The sequence below is a fragment of the Podarcis filfolensis genome (genome assembly GCF_964270895.1).
Source record: "Podarcis filfolensis genome assembly, chromosome: 16".
Classification (NCBI taxonomy): Eukaryota; Metazoa; Chordata; class Lepidosauria; order Squamata; family Lacertidae; genus Podarcis; species Podarcis filfolensis.
Window position 1 is genome coordinate 35,685,516 of NC_139620.1, and position 14,982 is coordinate 35,700,497.

A 14,982-nucleotide genomic window follows, 5' to 3' on the forward strand; every position below is an offset into this window, starting at 1 on the left:
TATGTCTAATCCTCTTTTAAAGCCATTCAAGTTGATGGTCACCACCCCTTCCTGGGGGAGCCAGTTCCAGAGTTTAGCCATGTGCCCCATGAAGAAGGACTTCCTTTTACCCGTCCTAAATCTTCCAAAATTCAGTACACATTTTGCCGACAAGTAGGTCAACGCGGGGGTTAGACGGTTGTCAGACATACTCCCAAGATCATTCGATACATAGCCTGCTACAGTATTTTGTCCTCACAGCAGCTGAAAACCCCGTCTTGCAAAGATATGTGCTACCAAATGGCAGCACAAACATTGTTTCATCAGCAAACTCAGGATACTTTGTGGTAATCGGCTAATTTTAGCAACACGAAGCCAAAATTCAGAAAACCTTGCCTTCAAAAAAAAATGTATCTTTGAACATCCTATCACATGACAGTTTAAGGAGCGGCATCACTCAAATTCCGCTGTTTCTTCAGCTGGAAAGCAGTGGACAGATTTGGGTTAAGCAAACCTCAAATCCCCCTTGGCTTAAATATTAATTAAACCAGATCGGGTGATGGTTTGTCACAAGGTGCTCATACAGAGAGCTGTTTGTAGTGAGTATTTTACTCCAGTGGGAAGGTAAATAGCATTTCCGTGCGCTGCTCTGGTTCGCCAGAAGAGGTTTAGTCATGCTGGCTACATGACCCGGAAGCTGTCTGAGGACAAATGGCAGCTCGCTCGGCTAGTAAAGCGAGATGAGTGCCGCAACCCCAGAGTTGTCCGCGACTGGACTTAATAGTTAGGGGTCCCTTTTATTCATTTTAAACTATCATTTCTTCCCTCTATTTCCTTCTCACTTTGCTCTGCTGCTGCCAGTGTCAAAATTAAGGCGGTAAATTTAGGCTGAGGGAGGGAAGACACCATGTAAACAACAACATCCTCATAATAAAAAAAATATGGATAAGATATCCGGGATGGGGAGAAGGGCAAAGAAGGAGTAACATAGCCTGGCTATATTACTACCCAAGGATCCTCTTTTGCCTAAGAATCTGGCTCTTTCCTCTACCTGGCTTCCTCCAACACTCTCCCCATCACTTTGGCCTTTTCGTCACACTTGGCATCTTCATTGATGTCGGTTCCACCAAAGATGATTCCAAAAGGAATCCCGCTGCCTGCAAAAAGCCCAGAGGTGCAAGGGTTAATTTGATTAAATTTAATTGAGACTTCTTCTTCTTCTGGTCTTCCTACACTGCCTTTGCAATGGCCGCCTAATGATTAAGTTATATTTTATGTCCAATGTCAAATTATACATGTTACAAGTCTGGACACCCTATCAGAATTTTACATTCCGATAATGAAGAAAAGATTCCATTTTTTAAAAAAAATAAATCCTGTATTTGGCACGTGTCCTTCCAATATCGCTTTTACGGCAGGTAAGATAGATAGATGATAGATAGATAGATAGATAGATAGATAGATAGATAGATAGATAGATAGATAAGATAGATATCTTTATTGTCATTGTCCCATGTAGAACCATGAAATTGAAAAACTACATAAAACTACTACAAAACTACATAAAAACACTGTAACCATGGGCCATGGGTGCCATGACACCCAGAAAGGCCTTCGTTGATGTCCCCTAGATGCTGAGCTTTCACTTTAAAAAAGGGGGGGTCTCTAGCCCTCTTAGAAAGTAACAAAACAAAATGTGCAGGTACCTTTCTAAGAGATTTCTATGAAATGAGCCAGCCTGATTACTCCTGTTGTTGTTGTTCAATATATTTATATCCCACTTTTCTCCCCAGATGGGATTCAAGGTGGCTTACTATGTTTAAAAGCATAACTCTTAAAAACAAAGTCATAAAACCAAAAAAATACTAGTTTAAAACAATAATTAAAATTCATCACTATAGGGAAGTTTTTAATGTTTGATGTCTTACTGTGTTTTAATTTGTTGGAAGTTGCCCAGAGTGTCTAGGGTAACCCAGTCAGATGGGCAGCAAATAAATGAATATCCTCATCAAAACACATTTAGAACCAGCAATTAGAATGTCGTTTGCCCTGACAGAAGCCAGCACTCAGCACTGTCTGCTAGTCAAACAATGAGCTAAAGTTTACGTTTTGTGGTTCCATACCTTACAGTGCAAATCTCCATATGCAACTCAAAAGTAAGCCCTACTAGTTTCAACAGGGCTTGCTCCTTAGTAAGCGTGTGTGGGATTGCAGCCAGAGTCAAGTATGGTTCTCTAGCTGCTGAGAGATCCCTACTCTCTCCATCCAAAACCCAAAAGCTCCTGCATCTCCTCAGATCTGGTCCCTCTACCACACCCGCTGCCAATTAAAAAAGAATGAGCCCCAGTAACCAACACTCTTTTCTTGCAACCGATCAGGATGGCAAAGCAATAAGCTTTACATTATTTGAAGCTCTGGAAGGTGGGGAAACAAATACAATTAAGTGGCAGTTTTACACCTCATTAAGCTAACAAATAGCAGTGGGATGGTCACTAATTAGTAACACGGCTGCTTTTAAATTCCGGATAAACGCTTGTTAAAAATAAATCAGAAGGAGGACATGTGATGTATGTTCTAGCTGACCAAGGCTTGCCCAATTATTGTATGGTTTTCCCACCCAGTAGGAGGCATCCTATAGCGCAAAGTTTGTTTATTTATTATATTTATATATCCCACCTTTTCTCAAAAGGGCTGAAGATGGCACACACTCTTCAACCCTCTCTATTTTATTCTTACAAGAACCCTGTGAGGGAGATTAGGCTGAGAGAATGTGAATGGCCCCTGAGGTTGCCCAGTGGAGCTTCAAGGCCAAGTGATGATTCGAACCCTGGTCTCCAGTGCCCTAGTCCAACACTCTAGCTGCAATGCCACACAGACGTCACAGTTCATCCTCACACTTCATAACTTTACTAATGGGTAGTGCCTGGCACTACCAAGGAATTAGTGGAAACCATAAAAGTTTGCAATTTTAAAATGCATAGACTGATTTGTGAGTTTGGATCTGTTACACCAAATATCAGGTGATGTCACGCCAAAGTCACATCTTGATTCAAAATGGCTCTCGGTGTCCAAATGTCGACAAAGACTGCTACCTCCACCTCAAGAAATCTCATGTTGAGTTTGGCAACAACATACTGAGGTGTCCGAGCCTATGCCCCCCCAAAAATGGGTGTTGTCATGCCAAAGTCACATTTTGGCCCACCCTCTTGATTCAAAATGGTGTCTGCCACCATAGTGAAGTTTGCTTTCCCCATCTTGAGAACCCTCATGCCAACTTTGGTGGCTATATCTGTAGCTGAAACTATGTCCCCAAATAGACAGTCACCCCAAACCAATGTTTTGGTCCACCATCTTGATTCAAAATGGCAGTCAGTATCCAAACACTGATGACAAACAACACTAGCCGGATTGATGGGGTCTGTCATGCAAGAACATTTGGAGGCCACAAGGTCAGGGAAACAATTTCTAGAAGACAATTTCTACCAGGTACAAATATGCGAAAGGTTGTAGGAAGATTTTGCTTTTTCCCAAATGGGAAAACAATGGCAGTAACACCTGAAATACACACAAAATCAGAAACCACAGTACCTTGCAGAAGTCTGCCTGCTTTATAAAGATGAATGCCCAGAGCTGCCTCGAAGTTCTCAGAGGAAATGAGATTTGAAACTGCCAACGGGGATTTGCAGGAAGAGATATCCACGAGGGCACATGAGTGACCAGCAGCTTCTATGTGATCCCTACAAGCAAAGAAGAAAATGGAATAAGATTGGAGTTTAACATTACATATCTGCTAGAAACTTTCCACAATGCCAAACAGCACAGACAAGGTGCTTCTCTCCATCTCAGTAACTTTGGGTGGAATCCAGTGTGGTATAAAGGTAAAGGTACCCCTGACCATTAGGTCCAGTTACGGATGACTCTGGAGTTGCGACGCTCATCTCGCTCTACAGGCCGAGGGAGCCAGCGTTTGTCCAAAGACAGCTTCCGGGTCATGTGGCCAGCATGACTAACCCGCTTCTGGCAAACCAGAGCAGCGCATGGAAATGCCGTTTATACCAGTGTGGTATAGTGGATGGACAAGTGTCCTGGAACTACTGCACCAGAAACTACAGCTTGCTAAGGGTGCTTAGAATAGTAGCTCTGTGAAGGGTAAACTATAGGGGAATTTGTGTGCTTTAAATGTCTGGTGTGCATACAATACAATATACACAAACACACACACACACTCCATAGATCAGGTGCTACTTGATCACAAAACTGTAAAACGTTACAGACTGAAACTCAATGTGTGTGTCTGTGTGTAGATGCAGAGAAGCAAACAGCATATGCGTAACATAAAAGGATGCAAAAATCTACACTGTCTTTCTGACAGTAAGAGGTGCTTGATGGTGGAACAGGCTCCCACGAGAGGTGGTGGACTCTCCTTGCTTGAAGGTTTTTAAGCAGAGGCTGGATGGCCACCTGTCATGAATGCTTTAGTTGTGACTTCTGCTTGCCTCTACTTTTGTTGTTGTTTAGTCGTATCCGACTCTTTGTGACCCCATGGACCAGAGCACGCCAGGCACTCCTGTCTTCCACTGCCTCCCGCAGTTTGGTCATGCTGGTAGCTTCGAGAACACTATCCAACCATCTCGTCCTCCGTCATCCCCTTCTCCTTGTGCCCTCCATCTTTCCCAACATCAGGGTCTTTTCCAGTGAGTCTTCTCTTCTCACGAGGTGGCCAAAGTACTGGAGCCTCAGCTTCAGGATATGTCCTTCCAGTGAGCACTCAGGGCTGATTTCCTTAAGAATGGAGAGGTTTGGTCTTCTTGCAGTCCATGGGACTCTCAAGAGTCTCCTCCAGCACCATAATTCAAAACCATCAATTCTTCGGCGATCAGCCTTCTTTATGGTCCAGCTCTCACTTCCATACATCACTACTGGGAAAACCATAGCTTGAACTATATGGACCTTTGTCGGCACGGTGATGTCTCTGCTTTTTAAGATGCTGTCTAGGTTTGTCATTGCTTTTCTCCCAAGAAGCAGGCGTCTTTTAATTTCGTGACTGCTGTCACCATCTGCAGTGATCATGGAGCCCAAGAAAGTAAAATCTCTCACTGCCTCCATTTCTTCCCCTTCTATTTGCCAAGAGGTGATGGGACCAGTGGCCATGATTTTCGTTTTTTTGATGTTGAGCTTTAGACCATATTTTGCACTCTACTCTTTCACCCTCAATAAAAGGTTCTTTAATTCCTCCTCACTTTCTGCCATCAATGTTGTGTCATCTGCATATCTGAGGTTGAAGACTTCCACTCAGTGTGGGGGTGTCTGTGTGGAGATGCAAAGACCAACAGCTTCACCTGACGGATCTCTGCCTGCAAAAGACACTGCGAGTCTCCCGGAAAATTTGTTTATTGCAAATGTTGCAACCCTCAAATACGACATAAATGCATGCGGCAAGCCTAATTCACCTAACGAACTCCGGCCTGCCCGTTATTGCGGGAGCTCCGGTGCCTCGAGCGCCTCCCCGAGGCGCGGGGAGCACTTACTGGATCCTCCTCGCGGTGGTGCCGTTCCCGGTGTGGGCTCGCAGAGCCCCCAGCATGAGCAACCGCATGGCCCGGGCTGAGCACAGCTGCCTCCCTTGCCCTACTTCCGGCCACGTCCCTCTCGCCTTCGTTCCCTCGTGTTGGGTACCGGAAACCTGCTGCCGACTCTTCTAGGCATCTCACGCGGTCATCCTTTCTTCTCAGCTCTATGGTAATCAGCGAGGCGTTTGTAGTGGCCTCCCACAGGGAACTCCCTGGAAACAAGATTCAGGACATTCCGTTCCGCTTCCATCTTTCAAAAGGTGATTTGGGCTTGGCGGTGTTGGACAGAGCTATTACGCAGAAGAGAGGGGACGCTTTATGGGTTTGCATTATGAACCATATGGGAGCAAGGTGCCAGATCTCTATAGAGCAGTTGTGGGGAAACTCTGGCCCTTCAGAGGTTTTGCTTAGTTTATTTTTTTATTGCTATTTGTTATTGTGGTTAATATTGTTTTAAATATTATGAATGCTGTAGTACTTTATGAATCCTATAATATGACTTTTGCTGTAATTGTGCTGTTTAGCTTATTTTTTACCTGTTTTGTTAATAGTGTTTTATATACTGTAACTGTTTTACTGACGATTTGTTAATTATGTTTCCACTTCATTTTTTCCCACTTTTAATTTGTATACCTCCTTGCTAGATTACTATGCACAATGCAGTTTACAAGCTGAAGAAACCACAATATAGACAACCTTATAAGAATCTTATCCAATACAAAAGTCAAAAATATAAATTTGAAATAAACATGTTCTATTGTGTTATTGTTGTTTGTTTGTAAGCTGTTTTGTGATTCATGTGTATCAAGAGGTATAGAAATATAGTAAATCAAATCAAATCAGCCCCAGTAAGCATGGCCAGAGCTGATGGAAGTTTGTAGTTCAGCAACACCTTGAGGGTTACACGTTCCCTTCCCATTTAACCAACCACGAAATAGTATTTGAATAGAAAACTGGGTGAACAGGTAACCAGTCAAAAAGCGCTCAGAGTAGCCAGCCAGACTTGTTTGGCAAGCTTGCAAGCTAGGTGTAAACTCAGGAACAGCCTCCCGCTATTTTTCGACAGCAACTGGCATTTTTTTCCAAACGCGGTACGTCCTCGCACCTGAGAGTTCAGAACAATTACCTGCTCTATGATTTGCTTTCCCAAATGTATCCAGGCATGCACGTTAATTTATAAGTCACATTTTACAAAAGTAAATAGATGAGTACTTAAAAAACAAACCAACCCTCTTGGTTCACTTCCAAGAAAAAGCGTGACTAGGGTATTGCGACAGTAACTCACGCGGCAACGCTCATTCCATTGATAAGACTGCGAGTTGCCATTGACAAAAAAAAACCCCACCATGAAAAGCAAGGGCATTGGGCGAGCCAAGCCACGCCCCCGTTCACCCGCACCTGCCTCAATTAGCATATTCCCCCTCCTCCCTCCCCGGAGCGTTCTATTTTGCCGCGGCTAACCACGTGAGGGCTGAACCTGGAAGAGCCTCCCTTCTGTGAGCGACCGCGCGGCGCGGCCAATCAGCGAGCGCGAATCTCCAGCCCTGGTTGGGAGGGGGAGGAGGACCTGGGCATTCCAACAGCCGAGAGAAGTTGGCGGGCGGAGGGAGGGAGGGCAGCGCGGAGCTCGGAAGGGCCGCCGAGCGCGAGGGTTCGGCGGGGTCCGGTGCGGCGGGCGCGGCGGGGAGGGCAGGGGTAGCGGAGCAGCCGCGCCGAGGGAGGCGCCCTGAGCGGGCCAAGTCACGAGTTCGAATCCCGGGTGGGGCAGTTTGGGGTCGGGTGGGTGGAGCAAGGAGTGGGGTTTATGGGGAACAGCTGAGAGCCCGGGGGGAGTGGGGGATCCAGCAGTTAGCCCTGCCCTGAAAGAAAAAAAGACCCCCCTTCCACAGGAACCCCAAAACTGAGACAGGTTCTGGGCAGCTTAGGTAGACCTGGGCTTGCAGATAAAGCAGATTTGGGGAGCAGCTAGGTCAGGGGGTTGGGAGGCTCCTGAGAGTGTGAGCAAGTTGGAGGGTTTTTTTTGGGGGGGGGGTCAGGCTAGCTGTAAGTGGGCTTAGTCCCTTAGACTGGGAGGTGTTTCCATTGCACTGGGGTTTGGCCGTGGTGTTTAGATTTCCCGGCGCCCCATGGAAGATTCAATGGAGAGGAGCCCCCTCTTAGGAGGGGGCGACCACCGGGGGCCCCCCAGCTCCCCCAGTGCCAGCGCCTTCCGCGGCCGGCGCCTGGCCTGTGCTGCGGTGCTGCTGGCGGAGATGCTGGAGCGAGTGGCATTCTACGGCATCACCTCGAACCTGGTGCTTTTCCTCAATGGGGTGCCCTACAACTGGGAGGGCACCCAAGCCAGCCAGGCCTTGCTGCTCTTCATGGGCGTCACCTACCTGGTATCGCCCTTCGGGGGCTGGTTGGCGGACGCCCTGCTGGGCAAGTTCCCCACCATCCTGTTCAGCATGGCGGTCTACCTGCTGGGCATGCTAGTCTTCCCTGCAATGGCTTACTCCACCACCCGCCAGTGGCTCTGCGGGGAGATGCCCCTGCGGATCGTAGAGAACTGCTCTGTGCCTGTGTCGCCCAACATCACCCACACCCCGTGCCAGCTGCAGGGAGCGAACCGCTATTGCCTGGTGGCCAGCTTTGTGGGACTGGTTCTCGTGGGAGTCAGCGTGGGCTCCGTCAAGGCCAACATCACGCCCTTCGGAGCCGACCAGGTCAAGTATTTTTTAATTTACCTTTTTTTGTTTCCAAGAGATCTGCGCTGCATGCCGCAAGGCTGCAAATAATAATAATAATGCCGTTTCCTGGGGAATAAAGCAGTTCAGTATTTGACTCAAGAGCGACTGTTTTAAGATGTTTAGATAAATAAAAATAATTTATTAAAAATAATTAAGGTGAAAAAGCAGATTAAGGCACCTCTGTGTGTCTGAAGAAAGCGGTTATATCAGACACCAAAAATGTGTCTAAAGTATCAGACAAAGCGCTTATATCGGACACCAAAAAATTGTGGTACAGAAAAGGAGCTTGCTTGATGTTGATAGGCAGGGAGTTCCAAAGTGTGGGTGCTGTCATTTTTTACCTTTTTAAAAAAATGTGTAATGAGTATTATGGGGCACCTGTAGCAACCCAGATTTGCAAATGGAAGTGATCAAATGGGTATTTGTGAGGCGAGGCTATCTGCCAAGGAAGCTGGTCTTTGCTGTTGATAAGGAAGCCACACTTTGCTATAGGGAAGATGAATGAAACATGGCCCTCCGAAACTTGCTTCAGGCCCTGTGCTCCTCAGCCACATCTGTTATTGGCCCTGTTCTGCACGCTCCATTCATGTTTTTGCCTGGAGTTGGAATGTGGCCCCTGAACTCTGATCACGGCTCTTGCTTGTTTGGATAGATGATAAGAGTGTGTGCAGGAAGTCACTTATTGTATGGAAGGGGGGCATTCGTTGCTCTGGTCACCGGCATCAGAAGATACTGTGACGCTTTGGGGTGAAAAAGGTCCCCCACTTGCGCCTTGCGGTGAGGTCATATCTGTTGACACCAGCAAAGCACAGATGATCAAGGAGATGGAGCAAGTTTCCTTGTGAACAGAAGTTGCAGCATTTTGGACTTTTCTTGTGTAGAGAAAGGGCAAGCAAGATACGTACAAGTTTATAAAGTTATACATGGTGTGCAGAAAGTGCAAAGAAGAAAGTAGTCACAATGACGATGTTCTGCTTCCAGTGTCAGAGGTATCTGAATGGCAGTTGCAGGAGGGGAGGGTGTCTTGCGTTCATGTTGAACAGGCTTCCTCAAACTGGGCCCTCCAGATGTTTTTGGCCTACAACTCCCATGAGCCTTAGCTAGCAGGACCAGTGGTCAGGGATGATGGGAATTGTAGTCTCAAAACATCTGGAGGGCCTAGTTTGAGGAAGCCTGATGTTGAACTTGCAGGCTTCCGAGAAGCATCTGTTTGGCCACTGGGAGGACAGGATTCTGTGCTAGTCGGGCCACTGGCCTGATCTAGCAGGGTTGGTCTTCTGTTCTTACGTTAGATGGATTTCCTGACTCAATATTGCTGATGGTGTATGTATGGATCTGGCTTCTGTTGACCCATGTCATTAGTTCGGCTAGCCCAGGGCTGCCAGTTCCACCTTGCGGTCACTTTTCCAGGTCTCATGGGAAGGACCATAGACCAGCCCTTTACGTGCAAAAAGCTCCAGGTTCAGTCCCTGGCAACTCAGGGTACGAGGATTTTTCATGCTTTCAGGAATGTGATAATCCTCTTAATCTTGAAAACTTGATGCAAAATGTTGTCATCTATTCGATAACATTAGAATATGTATTGTTGGCATCCATCAGCCTCGAGAGACAATGGAGTGTGCCTCCGGAGTCAAACCGCTGGAAGGAGGCGCACATCCAACCAACTTAGAGACTTCACTCCGGATTTGTGTTGTGTTTACTCCTTAGCCTGTTCTTCTCCTGAAGATGACCAGAGTTTTCCTTCCCCTACATGGGCTTCCTTCCCAGGTTGATGAGCCCCACCTGCCCCTCACTTCTCTTTACAGCACATGCAGAAACTGCCTTCTTTGACCTTTGGACCTGCTGTTGGTCTTGTCTGCTCAATCCCCAAAGTCACCAAGGGGTTTGAGACCCATCGACTCCCCTCTGCTGGTTTAGCTGGCCAGTTGAAGCTGTTCCCGGGGTTCCTGAGCTTGCTCTATCCTCTATGTAACAACCCTTTACAGTGGTACCTCGGGATGGGTTAAGAACTTAATTCTTTCTGGAGGTCTGTTCTTAACCTGAAACCATTCTTAACCTGAGGTACCACTTTAGCTAATGGGGCCTCCCACTGATGCGCAATTTCTGATCTCATCCTGAAGCAAAGTTCTTAACCTGAGGTACTATTTCTGGGTTAGCGGAGTCTGTAACCTGAACATAGCTGTCAACTTTCAGATTTGAAAATAAGGGATCAGCAGCCTCACCTATCCCGGGGACAGTCTACGGGATATCTAACAATCCGGAGTAGCAGCGGGAAACAGCGCTGGAATAAGGGGATTTCCCGCCAAAAAAGGGAAGGTTGACAGCTATGAACCTGAAGCGTCTGTAACCCGAGGTACCCTGTACACTCATACCTCAGGTTACAGATGCTTCAGGTTGCGTGTTTTCGGGTTATGGAACCGCCAAAACCTGAAAGTACCAGAACAGGTTACTTCCGGGTTTCGGCGGTCGCGCATGCGCAGAAGCGCCGAATCTCAACCCGTGCATGCACAGACATGGCGCTGTGGGTTGCGAACATGCCTCCTGCACGGATCACGTTCACAACCCGAGCATCCACTGTAGTTATTTGAAGATGGCTCTCAGTCTCCTCTTCTCCAGGTTGAACATAGCCAACTCCTCTATAGGCTTGGTTTCCAGACCCTTAGCCATCTTGGTTGCCCTCTGTCTGCACACGATCCAACTTGTCCCTATCCTTCTTAAACTGCAGTACCCAGAACAGGACACGGCACTCCAAATGGGGTCTGACCAAGGCAGACTAGAGCAGGACTGTTAATTCCCTTGATCAGGACATTAGACTTCTGTTGATGCAGCCTAGAACAACATTAGCTTTTTTGTCTGCTGCATCACACTGTTGACTCATTTGAAGCCTGGAATCTACTCAGACCCCAGATCCTTTTCACGTGTCCTGCTGGCAGTGAGCCCATGACCCACATTGCTCAAGAAATGCAAGTCTAAACCAGGGCTTGCTAATGTGGCAGACTCAGGATGTTGTGGACTTCAACAGGTCAAAATGGGAGTTGTAGCACAAAACATAGATGGCACCAGGTTGGGAGAGGCACATCAAATTAATCCCTATGGTCTTTGGCTTCACATGACATTCACTCAACACTTCAAGTGGAATTTCCTTTGCATAACCAGCTTGTATGTGTACATGTACACACATCAACTTCTAAGACATAGGTATTTTCTTCCTGTTTGGGAAAAGGCTCTGTGCAAATAAAAAAAAACCCATCATGCTCTTTCACCAGCAGAATCTCAGCAAGCAGAAATGTCAGTGGTTGCGTATGTCTTGCAACACACACAACAAAGGACATAAAGCCTTTGTTCTACGGACTCATGTTTGCAACGATAGGAGGAAGTTTTTGATTTGCGCAGAACTCCTCAGACCGGCGTGATTGAAAGGGAGGCAGGGAAAGAAAAGGAAGATGACATGCTCCAAATAATCTTGATTGAATACTACGGTGCATACTGAACACATAACAGTTCAAACAAAAGAATGCTAGCTGGATTATAAACCGGGTGGCTTTCAAGAATCCCCAAGGGAGGGAAGTGGGACTTAAGCAGGAAGCAAACAGGAAATAGTTTAATGAAGGAGTGGATAGTTAATAGGATAATAAACTATTGGATATTAACTTGTTTCTTCTACCCCATTGTTTTCTACTCTTTGCCGCCCAATTGCCTGGGGTTTTCCTCTTGCTGCATTCGACTCTCAAAAGATAAAGATGAGAAATGTTTGGGGTTTTTTACAAGGGAAAGGGCAGGGTGAGTGAGGTCTGTCTTTCATCCAACTAAACATGCAGTCTTTCCTATGAAGGAAGGTGCAGTGTGAACTTAACCGTTTGACAAACAAAGCTGCCCCATCACAACTGAAATACAGTAATTTGTTCAGGGGAAGTAGCCTTCGAATCATGTCCACAGAAACCCTACGCATAAGAGGACAGCAAAGAACACAGGAGCTCGATGGCTCAGACTAAAGGCCCGTCTGATCTAGCAAAAGCATTCTTTGCTTGCATTTCTGCACATGTTTGCCTAGGAGCTAGTTAACTCTGAATTTGAGGTGGCTTATTTTTTTGCTAGACGTGCAAAAGATGGGGCAGTGAGCACATCACCACATCTTGCGTCAGCGAAGGCCACGCCGGAAGGTGTGCAGATGGATCAGGCTTGTTTTCTACTGCTCCACAGGGCAGGACCTGGACCAGTGGATTCAAATTACAGTGGTACCTCGAGTTACATACGCTTCAGGTTACAGACTCCGCTAACCCAAAAATAGTGCTTCAGGTTAAGAACTTTGCTTCAGGATGAAAACAGAAATCGGGCTCCGGCGGCGCGGCGGCAGCAGGAGGCCCTATTAGCTAAAGTGGTGCTTCAGGTTAAGAACAGTTTCAGGTGAAGAACAGACCTCCGGAACGAATTAAGTACTTAACCTGAGGTACCACTGTATAAGAAAGGCAAATTCCAACAAGACATCGGGAAAAACTACCTGATGGTAAGAGCTGTTGGACAGTGGAACTAATGCCCTCAAGCTGGTGGACCCTCTTTCACTGGAGGTTTTTAAGCAGAGGTTGGATGGCCACCTGTTAGGGATGCTTTAGTTGAGATTCCTGCATTGCAGGGGGTTGGACTAGATGACCGCGGAACCCCTTCCAACTCTTCCGTTCTATGACTCTATGGTATAGCAGCTACTTTGTTTGGTTTTTTTTTTAAAAAAATATATTTTTATTATTAATTTCAACATAACATTTTATCAAAAAACATATAATCCTTAAATATCCCCCCTATTTTTTCCCTCCCTCCTCCCCCCAAAATAGCCCCCCCTCCCCCCCAGACTTCCCTCAGCTCCTCTCTCTGGTTTATCAACATATGTTATTTTCTGCGTGTTACAAAACTGTACAGATCTTAATTTATCTATCTAGATGTGATCAATAAGAAGTTTGTGAATGTTTATTCAAAACCTGCCAAGGAGTCCAGTTCATTTTGTTGTTTCTTTAAATACTTTGTAAAGGGTTCCCTTTCATCTTTAAAATCGCAGTTATCCTTGTCATGTAGTTTGTGTGTCAGTTTTGCCAATTCTGCATAGTCCATCAATTTCTCTTGCCACAGTTCTTTGGTTGGGATTTCCTCGTTCTTCCATCCTTGTGCTATTAAGACTCTTGCCACCGTTGTCGCATACATAAAGCTATTTTTCAGTTTCCTTGGCAGGACTTTTCCTACAATCCCTAACAAAAATGCTTCAGGTTTTTTTTGACAAATGTTAGTTGGAACATTTTCTTCAACTCATTCTATATCATTTCCCCCAAAATTTTGATTTTACTACTGTCCCACCACATATGAGGTTTAGCACCTACTTTGCATGCAGAAGGTCCCATGTTCAGTTCCCAGCAGCTCCAGGTAGGGGTGGGAACATCTCCTGTAGAAAGCCGTAGAGAGCTGTTGTCCGTGTTTGTGGACAGTATTGAGCTAGATAAGCCAATGGTCTTTTTAGTATAATGTGCCTTCCTTCAATTTCATACCATGTGGCATAATGCTTTTGGGACATCAGTGTCGTGGCGGATACATGGTGCGCAAGTATGTGGGGAGGTTGGGTCCCTCTCTCATCAGGTATTTTATTTCTGTATTTTTGTGATGGAATTCTGCCCATCTTAGCACATCAAATGCCCATACGATACCTTGAGTCTCACAAATTAAATCATTGGCCTTCCATCTTGGAACAGTCAAAAGTTGATTTGTTTTGTGTGTGTCCAAAATAGTTTATTGCTGTGGCATAGCTCTGGCCCCCGAGCCCCAAATACCACTTGTTAATAAATGAGGCATAGTAACTTCCACTACAGGTTTGACCTGCGAAAGGTTTTTGAAAACCCCATCTATTCCCAGAAGATGGGTGCTTGTGTCAAGAGAGAAATAATGTCGATGGTCACTTTAATCAGAACTTCAAAATGGTGGATTCACCATTATTACTGGAGTGCACCATGGAGAATTTAGGGCGTAATTTTCATATACCTTTCCTTTCCCTGCCTTGTTTCATGAAAACACATCACTGTGGTTTGGTTTGTTCAAAATGGTCTTCTCCACCTCCCAGGAGCAACCAAATGTATTTCCATTGATGACTCTTCCTTGGAATAAAGACTTGAGTTCCTGCAAGGCTGATTTGTTGGTAGCTGTGCAAGGATCACCTTGAATCTCTTCCAAGCAAAGCATAGACCTGCCTTTCCCAAACTGGTGCCCTCCAGATGTTGCTGGACTCCAACTCCCATCTGGAGGACCTCTGGGAAAGGCTGGCCGAGAGGGGATCCTCCATTGTCATCTTGCATTATTGCAATCCTAGGAATTGAGGGATCGGTATGTGATTGCAGAAGTTCCTTTGTGTGCTTGTCATTTTGAGACTAGTTTAAACTGCCCTATACACACACACACACACACACACCGTATTTTTCGCTCCATAAGACGCACATGACCATGAGACACACTTAGCTTTTAGAGGAGGAAAACAAGAAAAAAATATTCTGAACGAAACAGTGGATGTATGATTTTTGTGGTTCATGCTGTGGCCTCAGACATGTGTTCAGATGGTGAATTTGGATTGACCCAATGCAAAAATCCTGAGGATCCATGTGGATCCGTGCTTTGTAACCACATTTTTGCACCATTGCGTGCTATGTGATCTGATGGTGAATTTGGGGTGACCCAAT

At 45.9% G+C, this 14,982-nt stretch overlaps 2 protein-coding genes across 4 annotated transcripts in view; one reads left to right on the forward strand and one right to left on the reverse strand.

Annotated features, from left to right (window-relative positions):
• Positions 1 to 5,615, reverse strand: part of GLT1D1 (glycosyltransferase 1 domain containing 1) — a 58,041-nt gene extending 52,426 nt beyond the window's left edge. The window contains exons 1-3 of one of the 2 annotated variants that reach the window (XM_083590520.1): positions 5,508 to 5,615; positions 3,568 to 3,716; positions 1,031 to 1,136 (exon numbers count right to left, since the gene is read on the reverse strand). In XM_083590520.1, coding sequence (XP_083446646.1) covers positions 1,031 to 1,136; positions 3,568 to 3,716; positions 5,508 to 5,575 — 323 coding nt within the window. In that variant the 5' untranslated portion in view covers positions 5,576 to 5,615. The remainder of the gene's footprint in view (positions 1 to 1,030; positions 1,137 to 3,567; positions 3,717 to 5,507) is intronic. The other variant, XM_083590521.1, reaches the window with a different exon arrangement.
• Positions 5,616 to 7,135: 1,520 nt separating this feature from the next.
• Positions 7,136 to 14,982, forward strand: part of SLC15A4 (solute carrier family 15 member 4) — a 55,188-nt gene continuing 47,341 nt past the window's right edge. The window contains exon 1 of one of the 2 annotated variants that reach the window (XM_083590241.1): positions 7,136 to 8,254. In XM_083590241.1, the coding sequence (XP_083446367.1) occupies positions 7,676 to 8,254 (579 nt within the window). In that variant the 5' untranslated portion in view covers positions 7,136 to 7,675. The remainder of the gene's footprint in view (positions 8,255 to 14,982) is intronic. The other variant, XM_083590242.1, reaches the window with a different exon arrangement.